This window comes from Magallana gigas, chromosome 9 (assembly GCF_963853765.1).
Source record: "Magallana gigas chromosome 9, xbMagGiga1.1, whole genome shotgun sequence".
Taxonomy (NCBI): Eukaryota; Metazoa; Mollusca; class Bivalvia; order Ostreida; family Ostreidae; genus Magallana; species Magallana gigas.
The window spans coordinates 27677713-27700874 of record NC_088861.1 but is presented as its reverse complement, the minus strand read 5'-3'; the positions used below and the strand labels follow the sequence as shown (position 1 = coordinate 27700874).

Here is a 23162-nt window from a genome sequence, read left to right as displayed (position 1 = left end):
TGCATTGTCAATAAACATGGCTATTCAAGTCTCCAGTATTTTCATTTCTAAGAAAAAATTTATTTAATAAACGTGAAAAATAATTTCAAGGTTTATTTCAGTGAAACTTTACGTTAAAAACCAGCTACATCCAAAATGACGCACTAAATTGTATTGCAGAAGGTCACAATAACTGCATTATACAACGTTGCATCACCTATTAGACTAAAAAAAATTCAATTGGTTTTACTTACGGCACTTTCTCAAAGCTCAGAAGTTTATAATTTAAATAAAACCGTACGACATAAAAGAAAAACATCTATTGTGTGATTTTATATTCGGTTTATCCAACTCGTTGAAATCGTTATATTCGCAAATAAATGCACTATTTCAACTAGGTGGATAAAGCAAATATATAATCACAAAAAATAGATATCCTCTATAAAAGCAAATTTTTTTTATTATTTTTAACCATAACAGCATAGTAATGACATACATGTGAAATCAGATTAGCGTAATGCACTGGGCCACGAACAAATGAAAAAGTATACCCAGGGTTTGAAATATGTAGGTTAATGGAAAAGAATATGGCAGGGGAGAATACAAAAAGCGACTAGTCAAGGTCAACTTTTAAAGGTTCGAGAGAGAGAGAGAGAGAATTCATTGACAGGACATTATATAATCAAACCAATCTTTCTATGAAAAAAAAATCCTTTACATGGAAAACAGCTTGATAAACAAAAGGCTGCTAAAAGAAACCCCGAAATTTAGATTCTTGTGACAAGAATGCAGGACAGATTCAAGAGGTAAAAAAAAAAAGAGGATGTATATCAGATTTCTTTCACATGATTCTAAATACACCGTAAAGGATTGAATTTTCAAACTATGATAAAACTCTTTATGCTTCAAATTTCATTGAGACCTGTGACTTGAACACACATTTTTAGTTTTATTTAGTTTTAAAAATGGAGACATACTTTATACAAATTTAGGATGTATCAGAACCAAAGGTAAGATTTAACTAGATTGTCATTTTTGTAGCTTCAAATTATATGCATTTTAGAGGATAACATCCAAAATGTCGTCGTAAAGTGCATTTTGGTTGGAGAGGGCGACGGTTTGCTTAATTTTCATATTTACTTTAGAAAGATGTTTCTTTTTTCAGCCATAATAGAAAATCCTACCCTTTATGTCTTAAACTAAATTGAAACACGAAATTTTTATTTTTTGAACGGCCATTGAACGAGACAATCTACGCTAAATTTTCAAAAAGGTTTAGAACAATAGAAAACGTAGTCCTATTTCACAGTTTGGCCGTTATTATAAATAAATCTAGGAATACTAGTAGTCACTTTATTTGTGGTCAAAATCATTGCAAGAGCTTTATTTTTACCTTCACAACTACTCCACTCCCAAGACTGTTATTTTAGATAGTAATTAAATCTGGAATTTTCTTTACCAGGTTATATTCTTAATACGCCACTGAAATTCTCATTTGTTCTACTCAAGTCAAAAAGATACATGTACATTTCTTTCGTTACGCCTAGGAATTTTTAAGTAGAATGTCATTTACCTTTATTTGTAACTATTTCTTTATTTTATTATTTTTTGGTAGTTACAAGGTGACAGTAGTGGGGGGCGTGGTCCACAAGAATCCACTCGAAAAAGAGGTCAGTAACACGACGCCTTGCTTCCTTGTCTCAGTTCTTCTTATATTTTATCTTTCCATCCAATGTTGGTATTATTTTGATTCACGGTCTTGATTTTTCATTCACAGTCAGCAGTTGTCATGAGATCAAGAAGCAAGGTAAAACATGCAAGTAAGTTAAAAACACATATCCACTTACAGCTATTACAAATAACGCTATATGTATAGAGACCGACAAACATAATTGTAGTTCATTTAGCAAAATTTTTCGAGCAGCCCTGTGGAATCATTAATTTTGTGTGGGCCAACTTTAATAAATTTTCATTTTTAGAAAGGATGTAATTTTTTTTAATAACTGCCTTGTATAATAAATATTAAAAATCTCATAATTTATGAATAATATCTCTATATATTAGTGATTCTACATGGCTGAAATCTGTACATAGTAATCAAAAGTCATTTTCATATCGAATGCATTTGTAATACATTTACCAGGGTATATGGTTCAGATCAAAATAGATCATTTTCACTGACCAACTGCATGGCCTGCGTTTAAAATGTGTCACCCTTTCCCTATTCACTGTATAAACGTTTGATTGGTGAAATAAATATTTTGTGAAAAAATCTTATTTCACTGACAATTTCCCTTTTTTCATATTCTAATATCTGCGATCATTACTCCATCGTCGGAAATCCATGGCAACTCTTGCTCACGCTGACTGACTGTAGGCCAACTCATAAAGCTTATCCCGTAAGCATGAATAATTCCTGTTTAATTTTGATAGGTACCTTCACACTTTTGTGAAGGAAAGCTTAACATTCCGGCCTGTTCAAACTTAGACACACTTTATATCAACAAGGCATGCATTCATAACTTGTTCGTTGTCTTGATTCGCCCAAGAACTATAGAGTTCTGCTTTCTCACTGATGAATTGAGAATAATAAATATTCATAAGAACGAGAAAAATTCAGTGAGTTTGCCGGCGTTCGGTACATTAAGAAATTGCAAAACTGACCGTGGGTTTCTGACTATGGCATAACTCCAGTCTTGCTGTATCAACAGATAGACGAGTGAGTTGTAAAGACCTTGGGTCGGGGGACTGTGAAGGATGGCTGTACAAACGACAAGGCGGCAGGAGGTTACTGGCGGATGACTGGGTCAAACGGTGGTGTATCATCAAGGACCACTACATGTATATCTATGAGACCACTGAGGTACAGTGATATTCTTATGTTGGTACATGTAACGTTTTCAATAAACTGCAGCTTTATCATTTCACATACAGGACACTTTGCATTGATAAGTTATTATAAAACACGTACATCTATTTGACTTTAGAGGTTCATTTGACATTCTCATGCTTCATTTTAAAAGTCCGCTTTTTTTAAAAATATCTCACATCTTGGCAAATTGCATTGAAAGTGCACCGTTAGTAAATGCAGTGTTGAGTACCATTTTGAATTCACCGACGTATTCATACTCAACCTTTGCAAAATTGTCATTTACTTACCTTTATTATTTGATCACTTTTCACAAAACCACAAACGTCAATGATATAATACTAGTTTAATATATTACATTATGAGCATCACCAAGAAAGCATTATGGTAAACAACTAAAACAAGAAAAACTGTTTAATCTGTAATACTGTGGTATCATTAAAATTCGTGGTGGCTCAATTTTCGTGGTATTCGTGGGTAGCCCTTCCCCACGAATTTACATCCTCAACGAAAAAAAATTTAAAAAGAGTATTCTTTCTTACTGAAACTGAAAACTGACGCACCCACGAAATTACATCCCCACAAATAAGGAAAAAACCAAGAATCCACGAAAATTGACCCCCACGAATTTAAATGATTCCACAGTATATAGAGGGTTTAGCAAAGGTTAAAGGGTTTAGGCTTTAGCAAAACCTTAATATCTAAATAATATACTTGTAAAATTGGTTCTGTATCCTTCTGGTAGACCCTTTAACAGTTCTTCAAATGTTGCAAGAAAGTATCTCCTTCTAACAAAAAGATTTATGTCAGAGGTTAAATGGGCATGGTCACGATTTTGGTCAAAAATTATTTTTTCCGATTTTAATGTTAACAATGCTTTAGTAAGGCATTTTTAATGAGCAACCAAACTTTGAGTGACATTTGTTGAGTTATAAGCGAGATACAGAGCTTACAAATGTTTGCTATGTAAACAAAGCTTTTGTTTACATTTTGAAAGTTGAAGTAAAAATTCCAGTTTTAGACCTGAAATGAATGTGTTGAACGTTAGGAACTGTTTGTTTATGCTTAAAATGAATAAGAAAATACACAAATCAGCTTGATAAAGGTTTTTGTTTAAGGTATATTGAACCTATGTGAACAAAACCAGGACAGAGCCTTGTTTACATGACAAAATATTGTGAGCCTTGTATCTTGCTTATAATTCTACGACTGACCCTCAAATTTTATTTGATCATTAGAAATGCATTCCTAAAGCATTGTAGATAATAAAAACAGAAAAAAAAATAAATTTGACCAAAATCGTGACCATGCCCCTTTAAAAGTTTGCAATTCAATATTCAAACTGAAAGGTATCTGAATGTCCTCTGGAAGATGAAAAAAATGGCATTGCCCTGCCAATAACTAATCTTTTCAGAACTTTTATTTAACATTAGTTGACTGAAAGTCATAATTTTATCTTGTCTTTAACATATTTTGCAGGATCTGAAAGCAGAGGTTTTATTACACTTACCCGCGTTTCAAATATCTCCTGCTCCCGAAGTCAAAACAGAACATTTGTAAGTATAAAATATATCCGCACCAAAAATTACAAGAACAAAAATTAATCAAAATTCCCCATTGTTGCTCAAATAACACATTGAGAGTAATCCTTTGCCACTTTAAAAATGATAATGTCAGTAGATTATATTTATATTTCGATGCACATCTTATATATATGGATAACCCTTTATGTATTGTGGTATATATACTATATTTTCTTTGTATTATATATTAAAGAAATAAATTGTTTTAAAATTTCTTTCATCTTTTATTAATTTAAACTAGAGAATTCTTAGTCAATTTAAGGACAATGACATTGGTTAACATTGTTTCAAAAGGTTAACATCAGTGAAAAGGTTTGTTGTTTTAGAATACGTTTAATTTATTGTGGCTTTATAGCATAATTTTTTTATTTAGATCTGATTTTAAGTTAAGTTGAACAAGCGTATGATCTCGTCCTGTACAGTAACATCAACATATCAACATAAGTAAGATACAATGTAACAATTACAATATTTTACAGCGCATTTAAAGTCCACCATTCGGGAACGACTTTTGTATTCGCATCTGAACGACAGAATGACATGATAAAGTAAGTGCCCGATCTTGCTGTAGAATCATAACTATTACTTGTTGTGTTTATAACTCAATTAAGGTTATGAGCACTGATAATAGAATTCGCAAGTTACTGAAAATTGAACTCTTATGAAAATTTAAGTAATGCCTTAATTGTGACTTAAAACTATAATTCTTATAGATGTATCAGTTGAATAGTTTAGGTAACTTTTGAGAAAAAAAATTGTGGTCTGAATGTGATTCACAATTATAGAATGTTCAACCTTAAAATGTAATTATACATGTACTGAGAACACCTATTTCGCAGGAAGCTTCTCTATGTTAGAACAATGGTTAATGTTTGCAAAACATCTGTCTGTACTTGATACTATGCTTGTGATCGTTAATGCTTTGAATTGGCAGACGAGTTAGTAGAAAGAATGGAATGTTATGATTGCGTTTTCTTTCTGAATAATTACTGTAACAGTAGTTTCGGAATGACTCTTTTATTATTTGGTTTATGCCCTGTCTTGCGCCTTTTATGACTATTTAAACATGTGTGTATTTTCATATTTTTAGTTATATTGAATGCGACATATTAGTTGAAAAAAATCCTTAAAATTGCCAGATTATTATACAATTTATACATCTATATATAATGCACTTTATTTTACGATAGTAATTGTTAAGAAATATTATAAAGATGAACATTTTATTTTTCATAGATATAAGTTTTTTAAAAATTTTGCACCGTTAGAGTACTAGATGCTTACTGAAGTCAATATGTAGTGTATTTAGGAGATTGAGAAACATCCACACTTGACAGTACAATGGATTTTGAGATGTATTCAGTTTCTAAATAAGAACAGTAACTTCGTTTTATATGTTTTACTTTATATGATTACTTAAACATTTTTGAAAGGAGTTTAAGATCCGCTTTTTTAAACTTGGTACATTGAGAAACTCGGAACTTGTCATAATTTAGCTAGTATACTTGACATAATTAAGCGATTCTCAACAGGTGCCGTTTTATTAAAAGCTTGTAACATTAATTTAACAGGTATCAATGAAATTATATCATAAGGATACTATCGGTTTTTCAATAGCATATGAAATGCATATGCTGGAGAGAGAGATATCACTCTTAAGAAGTAACTAGAGGAAGAACTATTTGAATATGTAGCATGTTTTACTAACGGTATCTTTCATTTGCATCATGTTTTTTTATATATTTTATTTGCTCTAGAATATGTTGCATCGTTGCTTTATATATTTTACAGTCACTAAAAGGAATAAATACTAATGATTTATATGAAGTTCTTAGTACAATGTACATCGGAATGTGAAATTGATTTTTACATCTTTGTGTTCTAAAGATTACAATATTATTCAAAATGCATCATTTTCCCTGTCATTGGTTCTAAAAATAATTCCCATTGAATATATTCACATTAAATTTTTAAATCTGTATCCACACGTTTATCATCTCTATATCCTTTATCATACCACCTTATTTTACCCACGTCGCTATCATGTCTCTGTTTACTGTGCTGTAAACTCATGTTTACCCTGCCGTAAACCTCCGTTTGCAGTGCTGTAAACCTGTTTACTGTGATGTAATCTTCTGATTACTGTGCTGTAAACCTGTTTACTGTGATGTAAACTTCTGATTACTGTGCTGTAAATCCCTGTTTACTGTGCTGTAAACCTCTGTTGACAGCGCTGAACACAAGTACCACAGTACTGTCCCGTTATTTTTTTCTAGTCAACTAAACGTTTTATACTTTTTTAACAGCGCATTTAAAGTCCACAACTTGGGAACGTCTTTTATCTTTGCGTCGGAACGACAAGATGACATGAAAAAGTAAGAAAATCAGGGTTGTTAAATAAGTCTGCTTGATCCACTTTTTTCTTTCCCATTTATTATGTTTTTTAGAAAGAAATACATGTATTGCTTAATTATATAATAATATGTGGTCGCAGGCTAACACAGAATTCTTCGGGGTTTTCACACGTTCTTTTAACGGATAAAGAGGTTTGAACTTTTTTTAAATTATTTGCGTCAAATTGATACTTACTATTGAGTCTGTTTGTTACAGATGGATGAACAAGATGGGGTTAGCTGCAATATCTTTTTCTCCACCCAAAGTGATAAAGCATGGTGAACATAGTGCATCAAGTTAGTATCATTTTTGTCAGTCAAAGTAGCCTGAAAATTGATTTTTATGGACAAAAACGCACACAATTTGCTAGAATCTATACTACTATATTAAAATAATAGACCCGAATTTTTAGTCTTTAATACCGAGAAATCGGAAGAATACTGTCTTTTGTTTTATATATTTTAAACATCTTTGGTACTTGAAGATTACCAATTTGTTTTTATTTTTTCTCAGTTAAGCTTCGCTAATTAATAATCAACGAAAATTCCTCAAAAAATCCCGGAAATCACCTGGATTTTTTGGATTTTACAATCTTGCACTTGCGCAATACATTCACACTAACGGGATCTTTAGTTTATATTTGTTTCCACAATATCACATCTGCCTGAATAAACTCAGAAATGATAATACAAATACGGGTAAATTTTCATTGGACTTTCGCTATATATTTTGTTCATATAAATTAATGATTTCTTATGAGAGAAAGTATAAAATAACAAATATACATTTCAACTAAGCACTTACTTTCATCTTCGTGATGACAACAAATATTTGATTACATGCAAAAATGTTACATTATATTTGTTAGGAGAGTGAAGATAGAATATGTTTTATCGTAAAAATGAATAATGTCCTACAGACCCAGTTTTACAAAGAATATACGATTACGTTGGTGAAAAGGTTTTGAGTTCTTCCATTCTATGGATTAAAATTTTTAGTTGAAAGGTATTTGCAGTCTCAAAAATGTTTGTTGTGATGTATTTGACTGTTATTTTCAAGGCAACATCATTCATTAACTTTCTCCAAAATCGTTCCAGAGCGATTCTGCAATTTTCTGCTACTTTACGGGTACAAGTAAGGGAGGGACTTTTCCCGAGACACAGTTAGGTTATTCAAACTAAGGAAAGTGTAGTGAAATTAATAGCATTATTGTAGGCTTATAGCTTTGTTATGTAAATGTCAATAATAAGGTGTATCGATGTACCTATTTCTAAATGTTCGATATGCAATGTCAACCCGTGCACGCACGGGTCAAAGTCTAGTTTGTTTTAAAGAGTATTGGGCCTAAAAAACAACCCAATATATATGTTTAACAATTTACTGCATCATTAAAAAGTTAAAATCTGGGACTTGGTCAAACATCAGAAAAAAAACTTGAATTTCAATTTTATTTATATAGGGTATTGTTAATTACATGATTGTATAATCAAAATTTAGACTACCCGTTTGAGTATTGCAACTTACTGTAACTATATGCAATAAACTTTTTTTTCATTGAAAATTGTGTGGAAAGATATTTTATGTACGTTCTTTCCAATTCAATATAATGTAATTATTCACAGACGATTACTACAGCGAGAGTTCAGACGAAGAGGACCATCCATCTCACACCACTAGTGTAGAATCTCTAGAGAGTATCGGCCACAGTACAGGTAGGACCCACACTACTAGTGTAGAATTCACCACTAGTGTAGAATCTCTGAAGAGTATCAGACACAGTACAGGTAGAGCCCACACCATTAGTGTAGAATCCACCACTAATGTAGAATCTCTGGAGAGTATTGGCCACAGTACAGGTAGGGCCCGCACCACTAGTGTAGAATCTCTGGAGAGTATCGGCCACAGTACAGGTAGGGCCCACACTACTAGTGTAGAATCTCTGGAGAGTATTGGGCACAGTACAGGTAGAGCCCACACCACTAGTGTAGAATCTCTGGAGAGTATCGGCCACAGTACAGGTAGGGCCCACACTACTAGTGTAGAATCTCTGAAGAGTATTGGACACAGTACAGGTAGAGCCCACACCACTAGTGTAGAATCTCTGGAGAGTATTGGACACAGTACAGGTAGGGCCCGCACCACTAGTGTAGAATCTCTGAAGAGTATTGGACACAGTACAGGTAGGGCCCACACTACTAGTGTAGAATCTCTGAAGAGTATTGGACACAGTACAGGTAGAGCCCACACCACTAGTGTAGAATCTCTGGAGAGTATTGGACACAGTACAGGTAGGGCCCACACTACTAGTGTAGAATCTCTGAAGAGTATTGGACACAGTACAGGTAGGGCCCACACTACTAGTGTAGAATCTCTGAAGAGTATTGGACACAGTACAGGTAGGGCCCACACTACTAGTGTAGAATCTCTGAAGAGTATTGGACACAGTACAGGTAGGGCCCACACTACTAGTGTAGAATCTCTGGAGAGTATTGGACACAGTACAGGTAGGACCCACACTACTAGTGTAGAATTCACCACTAGTGTAGAATCTCTGGAGAGTATTGGACACAGTACAGGTAGGACCCACACCACTAGTGTAGAATTCACCACTAGTGTAGAATCTCTGGAGAGTATCGGCCACAGTACAGGTAGGACCCACACTACTAGTGTAGAATCTCTAGAGAGTATCGGCCACAGTACAGGTAGGACCCACACTACTAGTGTAGAATTCACCACTAGTGTAGAATCTCTGGAGAGTATCGGCCACAGTACAGGTAGGACCCACACTACTAGTGTAGAATCTCTAGAGAGTATCGGCCACAGTACAGGTAGGACCCACACTACTAGTGTAGAATCCACCATTAGTGTAGAATCTCTGGAGAGTATCGGCCACAGTACAGTATATGATTGATATAGGCCTACATGTATGCCAAATACTGTTTAGCAAACTACATGCAGGAAGAATAACTCTCACTGGTGATGATGGTTTTCTCCTTTAGATAACCATGAATTGAATTTGATAGAAATGGCTAACTTGTATTTTTCTGAACTAAATTTTCTGAACCTGAATTTTGCATGAATAGCTTACAGGTAGTATTTGAACTGAATATTATTTAAAAACCTAATATGGTTTTTCTTTTTGAACTGAATTTTGAATTTATTTTATTTATTTTCTTAACCTAATTTTGTATAAATGATTTACTTGGTTTTTTTTTACCTGAACTGAATTTGGTATTAATGGCTTACTTGTATTTTCCTGAACTGAATTTTGTATGTTAACTAATTTACTTGTATGTAGACGATGCCGTGGACTCCCCCGCTCCTATATCAAGAAGTGTGGGGGACCTGACTCGTCTCATGGACAACATCCACAAGGAACAGCTGACATTTGACGGCAAGGACAAGCGGAAACAGAGGACCAGCGCCATCTTACCGACAGACGGCGCCCCGGTCGAGACGCCCGTTGAGAGTATAGAGACTCTCAAGCGGAAACACTCGCTGATGAGAACGTTGAAGGTGATAATTAAATGCACAAGGTGGCTTAGATCTAAAATTTTCTAATACAATCGCTTACAGTGAAAAAAGAATGACATCAAACGTCAAGTTGTTATTGGAGAAAAAAATATGTCCTTATATTTTATGAGAAAATAGGGTATGACCATGGTGACCTATTTTGCTCTGTTCAGAGATATTCATGCGGCACATTTTCTAAATTATTTGATTTTCATAAACTCTGGAGATTTCAAATGGTGTTCATTCAGTGGTATGAAATAGCCTCAATTCTTTGAAACGTCTCTCTATCTAGTCAAGTGTCCGTACACAGAGAAAAATTAAAATAGTAAGGGAATTAATTGACAGGTATGTTTTTTTTCATTAAAAATCGTCCATAACTGACGGAAATAATAATCAAGGACAGAATTTTATGTGATTTTTTTTTTTGGAATATAATAATATGTATTATAGAAGATTGATAAGTCATTGATATACTTAATTTAAATGTTGTTTTCCTTTTACATGTACCTAAGAAGCACAAAACAGTTATCTCGTTTTCTTTCTCATTACGATTTATAGTTTACTCTAAGAGCAAATCAGAAAATTAGCTGTATTAATGTACATGTTATATCATTATATGACTTTTGATTTCTGAGTAAGTTTTTGACAATTTTTACTTCCAAAAATTTTATTATTTAGTATGATGGCGTTCGTTTGGTACATGTACATTGTATTATTTAGAGCACACAAAAGAAAAACATCAAAAGACCGTTCATTTGGTATATTGAATAATTTAAACCAAAATAGAAAAAAAAATCAGACAGAATGCAAATAAAAACATTGCATGTAAACAAGCAGCCATGACCATCACAGATTAATTCTTAGTGCTATGATAATCATGAATCAATAACATCCGATTTTGCTTCATTTTAGGCCAAAGAATTAGAGCTTCAGGAATTAGAAAATATACTAAAAGGTGGAAATAAAAAGGAACTATTACGAAGTTTTAAGGAGAACCACACGGAAGAAACACATTGATTGTACACGTAGTAGTAATTATAAGGCAAACCTGAGATGAATCTAGATGTTGAATAAAAACATGTCGAGATGGAACATGGAATTCTATTGGATGGGAGTCGTATGATTAAATGAAACTCGGAGCATGATTGGTTGTGGATCAACACTGTGTAATTTGATTTCAATTTTGTGAATTGTGTGTTCGTATTATTGGATGAGAAAATGAGTGCATTGAGCATCATAGATAGTTTGGACGTGTTTATAATCTGTTTGATATGAAACATGGGATTTGACTGAAAGTGGATTCAGATTAACAAATTAATATATGATATGTTATTGGAAGATGTGCAATGGACCAATTACAATGTAATTGCGACCTTTATTAATGATTGCATTATGTATGTAGCTTTCTTTCTGTAAGTAATATATACATATAGCATAAAATATGAATCTTTTGTCCTGGTTAAGATATTCTTTTTGAATTATGAAATGGTCTGGTTGTAACTGAATGACACTAAGTGCTAATGATATTGATATGCTAATGATATGCAGTGCAACTCTCGTCTGTTGGTTAGATGTTTTGATGCCTAAAGATGTAAAATCTATTATTATCTGTCGATGTTATTTGGTATGCAAGGGTCTTATTTTAATGATCATGAATATCCATGGTTTTGTTTGTTTGATTAATTGACTTTATTTCATTTGCCATGAATATTCATAAAATAAATGTGTTCGACTGATTTACTTTTATACTGTTTAACAATAACATTTTGTAAGCAAGTTCTCGCGGTCGTGAATATTCATGCTTTAATTTGTTTATCAATGATTCAGTCATGTCTATTTTAACAATCATTTGGCAACCTTTATACAATATATTAATTGACTAAATGATTGAAATAGATAAAACAATGAAAGGAAATTTCAGTTTTATTTTAAACAAAACTTACAGAATGATATGAATAAATACAGACAAAACACAAATATATCCAATAAAAATTACTACATTTTAATACATAGTAGGATGTGTAAATAAAGGATAGTTTTTATTTTTAAGATTCTCCAAAATAACAAATCACAATAAAAAGTATTAATTTTAATATCAAGTCTTGGAGTAAGCATTTTGTCCTATACAATACACTAACTGCTTTCCATTATACGCTGGGTTGATACGCCACATACATGTATACATGTAATGTTAATAGCGTGAGTTATGCAATCTATCTTAAATGTTGATGCAGACAATTTTTAAAATCAAATTAAAGGTCAATCTGTGTGTAAAATAGACAGCGAAAATATTACATGGCTGTTTTTTTCGTAGGAAAATATGATTCGCAACTTGTGCATTGTCAATAAACATGGCTATTCAAGTATTTCCATTTCAAAGAAAAAAAAATATAGATATAAAAAATAATTTCAAGGTTTTTTTCAGTGAAACTTAATATTTAAAAAACAGCTGCATTCGAAATGACGCACTTAATTGTATAGCGCAAGGTCACAATAACTGCATTATACAACGTTGCATCACTGATTAGACTAAAAAAAAGTTTTATTTATGGCGCTTTCTCAAAACTCAGAAGCTTTATAATTTAAATGAAACCGTACGAGATAAAAGAAAAACATCTATAATTGTGTGATTTTATATTCGGTTTATCCAACTCGTTGAAATCGTTATATTCGCTAATATATGAACTATTTCAACTACGCGGATAAAGCAAATATATAATCACAAAAAATAGATATCCTCTATAAAAGCATTTTTAAAAAATTATATTTAACCATAACAGCATAGCGATGACATACATGTGAAATCAGATTAGCGGAATGCACTGGGCCACGAACAAATGAAAAAGTATACCCAGGGCTTGAAATATGTAGATTAATGAAAAAGAATATGGCAGAGGAGAATGCAAAAAGCGACTAGTCAAGGTCAACTTTTAAAGGTTCGAGAGAGAGAGAGAGAGAGAATTCATTGAAAGGACATTATAAGTCAAACCAATCTTTCTTTGAAAAAAAACCTTTACATGGAAAACAGGTTGATAAACAAAAGGCTGCTAAGTGCTAAAAGAAACCCCGAACTTTAGATTCTTGTGACAAGAATGCAGGACAGATTTTATCAGGTGAAAAAAAGAGGATGTATATCAGATTTCTTTCACATGATTCTAAATACACCGTAAAGGATTGAATTTTCAAACTATGATAAAACTCTTTATGCTTCAAATTTCATTGAGACCTGCGACTTGAGCAAGTTTTATTTAGTTTAAAAAATGAAGACATACTTTATACAAATGTAGGATGTATCAGAACCAAAGGTAAGATTTAACTAGATTGTCATTTTTGTAGCCTCAAATTATATGCCTTTAAAGAGGATAACATCCATATGTCGTCGTAAAGTGCTCTTTGGTTGGATAGGGCGACGGTTGGCTTAGTTTTCATATTTACTTTAAAAAGATGTTTCTCTTTTCATTCATAATAGAAAATCCTACCCTTTATGTCTTAAACGAAAATGAAACACGAAAATTTTATTTCTTGAACGGTCATGGAACGATACAATCTACGCTAAATTTTCAAATAGGATAGAACAATAGAAAACGTAGTCCTATTTCACAGTTTGGCCATTTAATAATAATTAATAAGTCTAGAAATACTAGTAGTCACTTTATTTGTGGTCAAAATTGTTGCAAGAGCAATTTTCCCCCCTCACACTTGCTTCACTTCCAAGACTGTTATTTTAGATATTAATTAAATCTAGATTTTTTTTTTCACCAAGTTATATATTCTTAATACGCTACTGAAATTCTCATTTGTTCTACTCAAGTCAAAAAGATACATGTACATTTCTTTCGTCACGCCTAGGAATTTTTAAGTAGAATGTCATTTACCTTTATTTGTAACTATTTATTTGATTATTTTTTGGCAGTTACAAGGTGACAGTGGTAGGGGGCGTGGTCCACAAGAATCCACTCGAAAAGGAGGTCAGTACAATGTAACATGAAGCCTTACTTCCTGGTCTCAATTCTTCTTAAATTTTATCTGTCCATTCAATGTTGGTCTTGCATGTATCTAGATTCACGGTCCTGATTTTTCATTCACAGTCAGCAGTTGTCATGAGATCAAAAAGCAAGGTAAAACATGCAAGTAAGTTAAATACACAATCATATCCACTTACTGCTATTATAAAGAACGCTATATGTATATAGACAGACAATTTCATTTCGCAATTTTTTTTAAGCAGTCATGTGAAAATTTAATTTGGTGTAGGCCAACTTTAATAAATTGTCATTTTTTTAAAAAAGATGTAATTTTTTTTTATAACTGCTGTGTATAATAAATAAACTCATAAGTTATAACATTTCGGTATACATATTAGTGATTCCACATGGTTGAAATCTGTACATTGTAATTAAAAGTCGTTTTCATATCAAATGCATCTGTAGTACATGTACAAGGCTATATGGTTCAGATCAAGATAAATCATTTTCACTGACCGACTGCATGGTCCGCGTTTAAAATGTGTCACCCTTTCCCTATTCACTGTATAAACGTTTGATTGGTGAAATAAATATTTTGTGAAAAAAATCTTATTTCACTGACAATTTCTCTCTTTTCAAATTCTAATATCTGCTTTCATCAAACTATCGTCGGAAATCCATGGCAACTCTTGCTCACGCTGACTGACTGTAGGCCAACTCATTAAGCTTATCCCGTAATCATGAATAATTCCTGTTTAATTTTGATAGGTACCTTCACACTTTTGTGAAGAAAAGCTTAACATTCCGGCCTGTTCAAACTTAGACACACTTTATATCAACAAGGCATGCATTCATAACTTGTTCGTTGTCTTGATTCACCCAAGAACTATAGAGTTTTGCTTTCTCACTGATGAATTGAGAATAATAAATATTCATAAGAACGAGAAAAATTCAGTGAGTTTGCCGGCGTTCGGTACATTAAGAAATTGCAAAACTGACCGTGGGTTTCTGACTATGGCATAACTCCAGTCTTGCTGTATCAACAGATAGACGAGTGAGTTGTAAAGACCTTGGGTCGGGGGACTGTGAAGGATGGCTGTACAAACGACAAGGCGGCAGGAGGTTACTGGCGGATGACTGGGTCAAACGGTGGTGTATCATCAAGGACCACTACATGTATATCTATGAGACCACTGAGGTACAGTGATATTCTTATGTTGGTACATGTAACGTTTTCAATAAACTGCAGCTTTATCATTTCACATCCAGGACACTTTGCATTGATAAGTTATTATAAAACACGTACATCTATTTGACTTTAGAGGTTCATTTGACATTCTCATGCTTCATTTTAAAAGTCCGCTTTTTTAAAAAAATATCTCACATCTTGGCAAATTGCATTGAAAGTGCACCGTTAGTAAATGCAGTGTTGAGTACCATATTGAATTCACCGACGTATTCATACTCAACCTTTGCAAAATTGTCATTTACTTACCTTTATTATTTGATCACTTTACACAAAACCACAAACGTCAATGATATAATACTAGTTTAATATATTACATTATGAGCATCACCAAGAAAGCATTATGGTGAACAATTGAAACAAGAAAAACCGTTCAATCTGTAATATATAGAGGGTTTAGCAAGGGTTAAAGGGTTTAGGCTTTAGCAAAACCTTAATATCTAAATAATATACTTGTTGTAAAATTGGTTCTGTATCCTTCTGGTAGACCCTTTAACAGTTCTTCAAATGTTGCAAGAAAGTATCTCCTTTTAACAAAAACATTTATGTCAGAGGTTAAAGGGGCATCACTCAGGTCACGATTTTGGTCAAAAATTATTTTTTCTGATTTTAATGTTAACAATGCTTTAGTAAGGCATTTTTAATGAGCAACCAAACTTTGAGTGACATTTGTTGAGTTATAAGCGAGATACAGAGCTTACAAATGTTTGCTATGTAAACAAAGCTTTTGTTTACATTTTGAAAGTTCAAGTAAAAATTCCAGTTTTAGACCTGAAATGAATGTGTTGAACGTTAGGAACTGTTTGTTTATGCTTATAATGAATAAGAAAATACACAAATCAGCTTGATAAAGGTTTTTTTTTTTAGGTATATTGAACCTATGTGAACAAAATCAGGACAGAGCCTTGTTTACATGACAAAATATTGTGAGCCTTGTATCTTGCTTATAACTGTACGACTGACTCTCAAATTTCATTTGATCATTAGAAATGCATTCCTAAAACATTGTAGATAATAAAAACAGAAAAAAATGAATTTGACCAAAATCGTGACAATGCCCCTTTAAAAGTTTGCAATTCAATATTCAAACTGAAAGGTATCTGAATGTCCTCTGGAAGATGAAAAAAATGGCATTGCCCTGCCAATTACTAATCTTTTCAGAACTTTTATTTAACATTAGTTGACTGAAAGTCATAATTTTATCTTGTCTTTAACACATTTTGCAGGATCTGAAAGCAGAGGTTTTATTACACTTACCCGCGTTTCAAATATCTCCTGCTCCCGAAGTCAAAACAGAACATTTGTAAGTATAAAATATATCCGCAACAAAAATTACAAGAACAAAAAATTAATCAAAAAGAACTATATATGATATTAGTCAAATATGGCCCCCATAATTCGCAATTTTTAAAGTGATTCAGGTACAATAACTTGTTGTGTTATTTTATAAAGGAGTTGACATTAGATATGTTTTTCACCTATTTATTTGATTTATATGCACTCACTGGCAGTATATGACGTCTGAAGTGAAGCTATTTTTATAATTTAATGAAAATCAGTCAAAAATTGACATTTTTCTTATCTTTTTTCGAATGGGAAATATGGAGCGACTCTTTGAACAAGAACGAACTTTTTGTCACTTATAAGTATACATCTTATACGTCTTTAGTGAAAGTATTTTGTTTGTTCAAGCAGTCGCTCAATGTTTCCTTAATGAAAAACTGCTTCAAAACAAGCCGTTTTATGCTAAAAATGCGAAAATGGCAGGAAAAGGTAAATTTCATGATGTCATATTTTTAAATTGTGGGCACTAAAACAAAATGAAAATTATGAAAAAACTTCAAATGTATATTTGTACAAATAAAACACAGAATTACAGTAAAATAACAATGTTCATTTAAGGGAGCCATTTTAGGCTCAAACCATATTTAGTCCTTTCCCATTGTTACTCAAATAACACATTGACAGTAATCCTTTGCCACTTTAAAAATGATAATGTAAGAAGAATATTTTAATTTCGATGCACATCTTGTATAACCCTTTATATATTGTGGGATATATACTTATATTTTCTTTGTATTATATATTAAAGAAATGAATTGTTTTGAAATTTCTTTCATCTTTTATTAATTTAAACTAGAGAATTTTAGTCAATTTAAGGACAATGACATTGGTTAACATTGTTTCAAAAGGTTAACATCATTGAAAAGGTTTGTTGTTTTAGTACATGTTTAATTTATTGTGGCTTTATAGCATACTTTTGTATTTAGACAATTACAATACTTTACAGTGCATTTAAAGTCCACCATTCGGGAACGACTTTTGTATTCGCATCTGAACGACAGAATGACATGATAAAGTAAGTACCCGATCTTGCTGTAGAATCATAACTATTACTTGTTGTGTTTATAACTCAATTAAAGTTTTGAATATGATAATAGAATTCGCAAGTTACTGAAAATTGAACTCTTATGAAAATTTAAGTAATGCCTTAATTGTGACTTAAAACTATAATTCTTATAGATGTATCATGATCAGTTGAATAGTTTAAGTAACTTTTGAAAAAAAAGTTGTGGTCTGAATGTGATTCACAATTATAGAATGTTCAACCTTAAAATGTAATTATACATGTACTGAGAACACCTGTTTCGCAGGAAGCTTCTCTATGTTAGAACAATGGTTAATTTTTGCAAAACATCTGTCTGTACTTGATACTATGCATGGCACATTTCTATTGAAGATGGATGAACAAGATGAGAGAATCCACAAAATACCCAGATAAACGAACAGAGGCTAGGGAACAAGGTACAAGTACATGTATACGTTATATGACTTAATAAAATTCAACTACTATAACATTAATATCTTAATGTATACTGTATACTGCATGGGTTATTGTTTGCCTCCTGTAATATTCCATCTTCCACAGTGACAAACAGTTTCGCCCCGTCTTGAATTCACCCAGACACATCATTGTTCATGGAGAGTTGATTTAAGACATTGGAATTCGCCCAGTCCTAAATTCGTCCGATGATAACTAGGCCGAAAGGGGCAAACATAAAACGTGGACGAATATTGAATTCTTCTGTATACAATATTAAAATTTTAAACATATACATGAAATCGTATGAGAAAAGACAATACTATAAATACTGCGTTTTACTCCTGTCGATGTTTTTAAATAAAATATATACATGTACGATTGTCGTACTGTTCAAATATGTTTCATGATATGTATATATATTTATTGAATAAAATGGCAATTCGTTATGATAATTTTACAGGAACAGGCAATTTTTCGAATACTATAGCCACTGTATAACACCATAAAATTCATGTAACATAAAATAACATTGACTACCTTTTCTCTATAGATGACTTTTATAGCGAGAGTTCTGATGAAGAATATTCTAATAAAGATTCTTCGAAGAGTACTGAATCCAAAACTGGTAGGTAAGATTTAACTTCGCCTGAATATGAAAAAAGGACAAAATATTATAGCTATTAAAACATAATTTGCTCAGGTATCATGTGAAAATGTTGATAAACCTGACTTCAAGGCAGTTATCAAATGTTACAATTTAATCCAGTGATTTAGTTGATTCAGGGTCAGCGATTTCAAGAGGATCAAACGGTTTGAGCCACCTCATGGATAACATCCATAGAGAGCAGCTGAGCTTTGACGGCAAAAATAAACGTAAGCAGAGAACAAGCGCCATTTTACCCATCACGAATACACTGCACAATGATTACATCGAGGCTGAGAAACGGAAGCTGTCCCTGTTAAGAACATTAAAGGTAAAAAGGCGTTCCATGTCCATTATTTTATTTATTTTATTAGAACCATTTTTACAAGAGCTTTGACTTTTGATTTTTGATTTGAACATATTATATTTTGCAAATATATATACATTTACATAAATTGATTAGGCAGCACGCAGTGCCTCTGTAAACATTCTCCACTTTGGGAAGTTGTGTCAAATAACAATGTGACGTAAGCCTGTCTTTTTCATTGCTGGCCCCTAAGCTATGGCTCTTAAAAATCAACGAGATATATGTGGCTTTGGGAGCTAAGACTACGCAATATGTGCATATGTTTCTGGAAACCAGCCTCATGTTTTACTTGTTTTGGTACAAGAAATGAATAAATATATCCTAGCTACCGATAGTCCAGGGTCTTGTTAAAATGGTTCTATTATTGCCTTCAAAAATATACAAGACTGTGTGTCCATCTAGGCTCTTTTTATTCTTAGTTTGCGTGTATACTGTTGAATATGTTTCCCAAAGGACTTTATCTTGGTGCAAAGTTATCCTTTTACAGAGTACTAAACGTTGTATTTCTTTATTCTTGTAACAGGCGAAGGAAATAGAACTTCAAGAACTAGAAACCATTCTTCAAAATAAAAATATAAAGGAGTCCCTGAGAAAATACAAAGATATGCTGTTGGAAGTGATATGGGTGTAGGGGGCGTGAGGGATACATTACGTTTTTTAGTAACCACAAATTCATCATCAAACAGACGGAAGGAGAACAATAAATTTTACATGTATAATGAAATAATACATACAAATACTTTATAGTGGGTTATTTTCACCGCGTGTTAATTTTGCCCTTTAAGACTTGCAAACGGTATCGCCCAGTCCGTAGTTCGCTCAGACAAAGTAGGGCTAAAAAAGAGATAATTTGAGACATTTCGTGCATGGAAATCAGGCAGTCTTAAATCTGCCCGCTGACGAGGGCGATACGGGGCGAAAATAAAACGGGGGCGAATATTTCCCTGCACACAATATATGATTAGATATAGACTTCAAAGGATAGATTAAAAACAGTGACAAATTGTAGGACTAAAGGAAGGGGGATCCAGATCGATTCATTCACCAGAGATCAGTACTGATGAGCTCTCTGTGACAAACATATATCATCCTCTTTTTCCGATTCTAATAACGCAAACGGTATATCGCCCAGTCTGTAGTTCGCTCAGACAAAGTAGTGCTAAAAAAGAGATAATTTGAGACATTTCGTACATGGAATTCAGGCAGTCGTTAATCTGCCCGCTGATGAGGGCGATACGGGGCGAAAATAAAACGGGGGCGAGTATTTCCCTTCACACAGTTATATAATTATATATGGATGTCAAACGATAGATTAAACTAATTGTTAAAACAAGGTTTTTGTATTGCAATTAAAAAATGAAACTTGATATGATGTCATGTCCCATTATAATCATAAATTTTAAGAAAAAATATTAGCCTATATATCCGTATGCATATTTACTACGACATTTTTAAAAATGCTTAAAAGCAACTTGTAAAGCATGCTATTGTCCATCTATGTAAATAGATTGTTAGTATCTTTTAAAAATGACTAGTATAAGAATTTTTGTTACATGTTTTTTACCAGAGTAAGTACAATATTAGACCTTATATATACTGTCACATTTTCACATTGATATAAACATAGTAAACAAGGGCTCCAGAAACACTCGAAGAGGCTTGCAGTTTAACTATTAAAAATGCATGGCAAGATTTCATATTTTAAAGAGATTGTTATAAATTTTTATTTTTGGGAAAAATATATACAAATTAAAACGCGATTTTCAAACAAATTATCGGTCTCTTTCTTACAGAATGAATTGGTTTTAATATGTTTAAAATATATAATTTTTCTCTCGTCAATGTGTGTATCTCATTTTAAAAATGTGATTTACTTGGTTAGGAAGAAAATTGGACAAACATCTTGAATTACATGTAATTTTGCAATGTTTTAAAATAGATATCGCTTTACTATGTTGTTAGTAGTTTACCTATATTAAACAATGTAGAACGTAAATAAATCTTAGTTGAAATTGAAAATTTATATTATAGCTTTTTTGTTAATCAAAGCATAATGCTTTTGTCATAAAACTCAAGGTATGGTATAATGATCAGGCGGTAGATTATAGGGTTTTTTTGGGGGGATATTTTTTTTTATTGTTTTTGTTTTTTTTGTTGTTTTTTGTGTTTTTGTTTTTTGGTTTTTTTTTTTTTTTGCTGTTTCAGTTAATTCGTGCCTTAAGATATCATTTGAACCCCTTAGTGCAGATGACCTTGACTGCATTAATGAGCGGAAACAACGACGCTGTGATTTTTTAAAAACGAACCGACAGGTGGCGCTCCAGACAAAGCATCCGGCGAAAATGTTGAAACTCTCAACCATAATAGCTTTTATATGCACAACATCACAGATTAAATTGCTCTAAACATTTTGTTATCAGTTGTGTGGGCAGAATATTTCTTTTTTTATATATTTTTTTTTAAAAAGCCCACATGTAGAAATGAAGAATCGATTTCAAAGGCATAATTTTTCAAAGGACTATATATGGTTTGAGCATAATATGGCCCCCTTAAATGAACATTGTCATTTTAATGTAATTCTTTGTTTTATTTGAACAAATATACATTTGAAGTTTTTTCATAATTTTCATTTTGATTTTAGTGCCCACAATTTAAAAATATGACATTATAAAGTTTACCTTTTCCCGCCATTTTCGCATTTTTAACATAAAACGGCTTGTTTTGAAGCAGTTTTTCTTTTTGGAAACATTGAGCCACTGCTTGAACAAACAAAATATTTTCACCAAAGATGTATCTCTCCAATACTTATAAGTGACAAAAAGTTCGCTCTTGTTCAAAGTGTCGCTCTATATTTCCGATTCGAAAAAACATCAGAAAAATGTCAATTTTTGACTGTTTTTGATTGAATTATAAAATTAGCGTCACTTCTGACGTCATATACTGCCAGTGAGTGCGTAATTAATCAAATAAATAGATGAAAAACATATTTCATGTCTTCTCTTTTATAAAATAACACAACAAATTAATGAACCTGAATCACTTTAAAATTAGCAAATTATGGGGGCTAAATTTGACTAAAATCATATATAGTTCTTTCTAGAGAAATGGACGAATTCAGCAAAATCAAGGTTGGATTCTACTTGCTAATGACTTAGAATTTATTAAATTATATTATAAGATCACACCTACATGTACATTAAGTATTTGCCCCTATAAATGCTGACTGCTGCAAAATTCCCTAATTTAGATTTTTTTGAAAAAAAGTCTAAAGTTTTTTAATAGTGTTTCTGGATTAATCATTCAACGAGAAAGAAAACGGATAGTTGCGGCTTACGTCGAATACCAGGTATTGCATTGATTTTAAATCTTAGTCAACTGAATTGTAACTTAAAGATGGCTGGCGACATAGCTTTACCATGCTGTCATTTTTTCAGACGTTTCAGCTAACGTTAAGTTGATTAAATGACACAGATTGACATGTACAGATATTTCTTCCCGTGATTCGCATCAAACGAATTATATATTATTCGAAAATTGATCATGTGCATGTTATTCATATATAAGTTATTATATTGATTGAATCATGATGTCCGCGGGTATTTGTTTTTAGTTTAGTGTGTAATACATTGTCAAACAAAATAACCGAATTTTTTCTAGATGTAGAATGAATGATACATATTCGTGTATAAAAAAAACTCTCTGTAGTATCTGTTATACATTTATAGAAACAGCCAGACTAAAATCTGCATATCCCGTTTATCAATTAGTCGAAATCTACA

At 32.4% G+C, this 23162-nt stretch overlaps 2 protein-coding genes across 6 annotated transcripts; both read left to right on the top strand.

Annotated features, from left to right (window-relative positions):
• The first annotated feature begins 848 nt into the window (after positions 1–848).
• LOC105323045 (connector enhancer of kinase suppressor of ras 2) lies at positions 849–21789 on the top strand. Of its 5 annotated transcripts, XM_066070502.1 has the most exons (11): positions 851–989; positions 14252–14306; positions 14427–14469; positions 15350–15501; positions 16776–16852; positions 17840–17908; positions 18290–18354; positions 18924–18998; positions 19148–19347; positions 19907–20019; positions 21589–21789. In XM_066070502.1, the coding sequence occupies exons 1-10, from the start codon at positions 973–975 to the stop codon at positions 20012–20014; spliced, it is 861 nt and encodes a 286-aa protein (XP_065926574.1). In that variant the 5' UTR covers positions 851–972; the 3' UTR covers positions 20015–20019; positions 21589–21789. The 5 variants fall into 5 exon arrangements, with proteins under 5 accessions (XP_065926575.1, XP_065926574.1, XP_065926572.1 ...); XM_066070503.1 differs by lacking the exons at positions 14252–14306; positions 14427–14469; positions 15350–15501; ... (1 more) ...; positions 17840–17908; positions 21589–21789 and adding exons at positions 1595–1649; positions 1757–1799; positions 2691–2842; positions 4328–4404; positions 4911–4979 and having other exon boundaries at positions 849–989; positions 19907–21406; XM_066070500.1 differs by lacking the exon at positions 21589–21789 and having other exon boundaries at positions 19907–21406.
• LOC136271143 (uncharacterized) lies at positions 6296–12074 on the top strand. The gene is made up of 5 exons (XM_066070505.1): positions 6296–6806; positions 7042–7121; positions 8448–8537; positions 10124–10341; positions 11251–12074. Exons 1-5 carry the CDS (start codon positions 6799–6801, stop codon positions 11353–11355), a joined length of 501 nt encoding a protein of 166 aa, XP_065926577.1. The 5' UTR covers positions 6296–6798; the 3' UTR covers positions 11356–12074.
• Positions 21790–23162: the final 1373 nt, after the last annotated feature.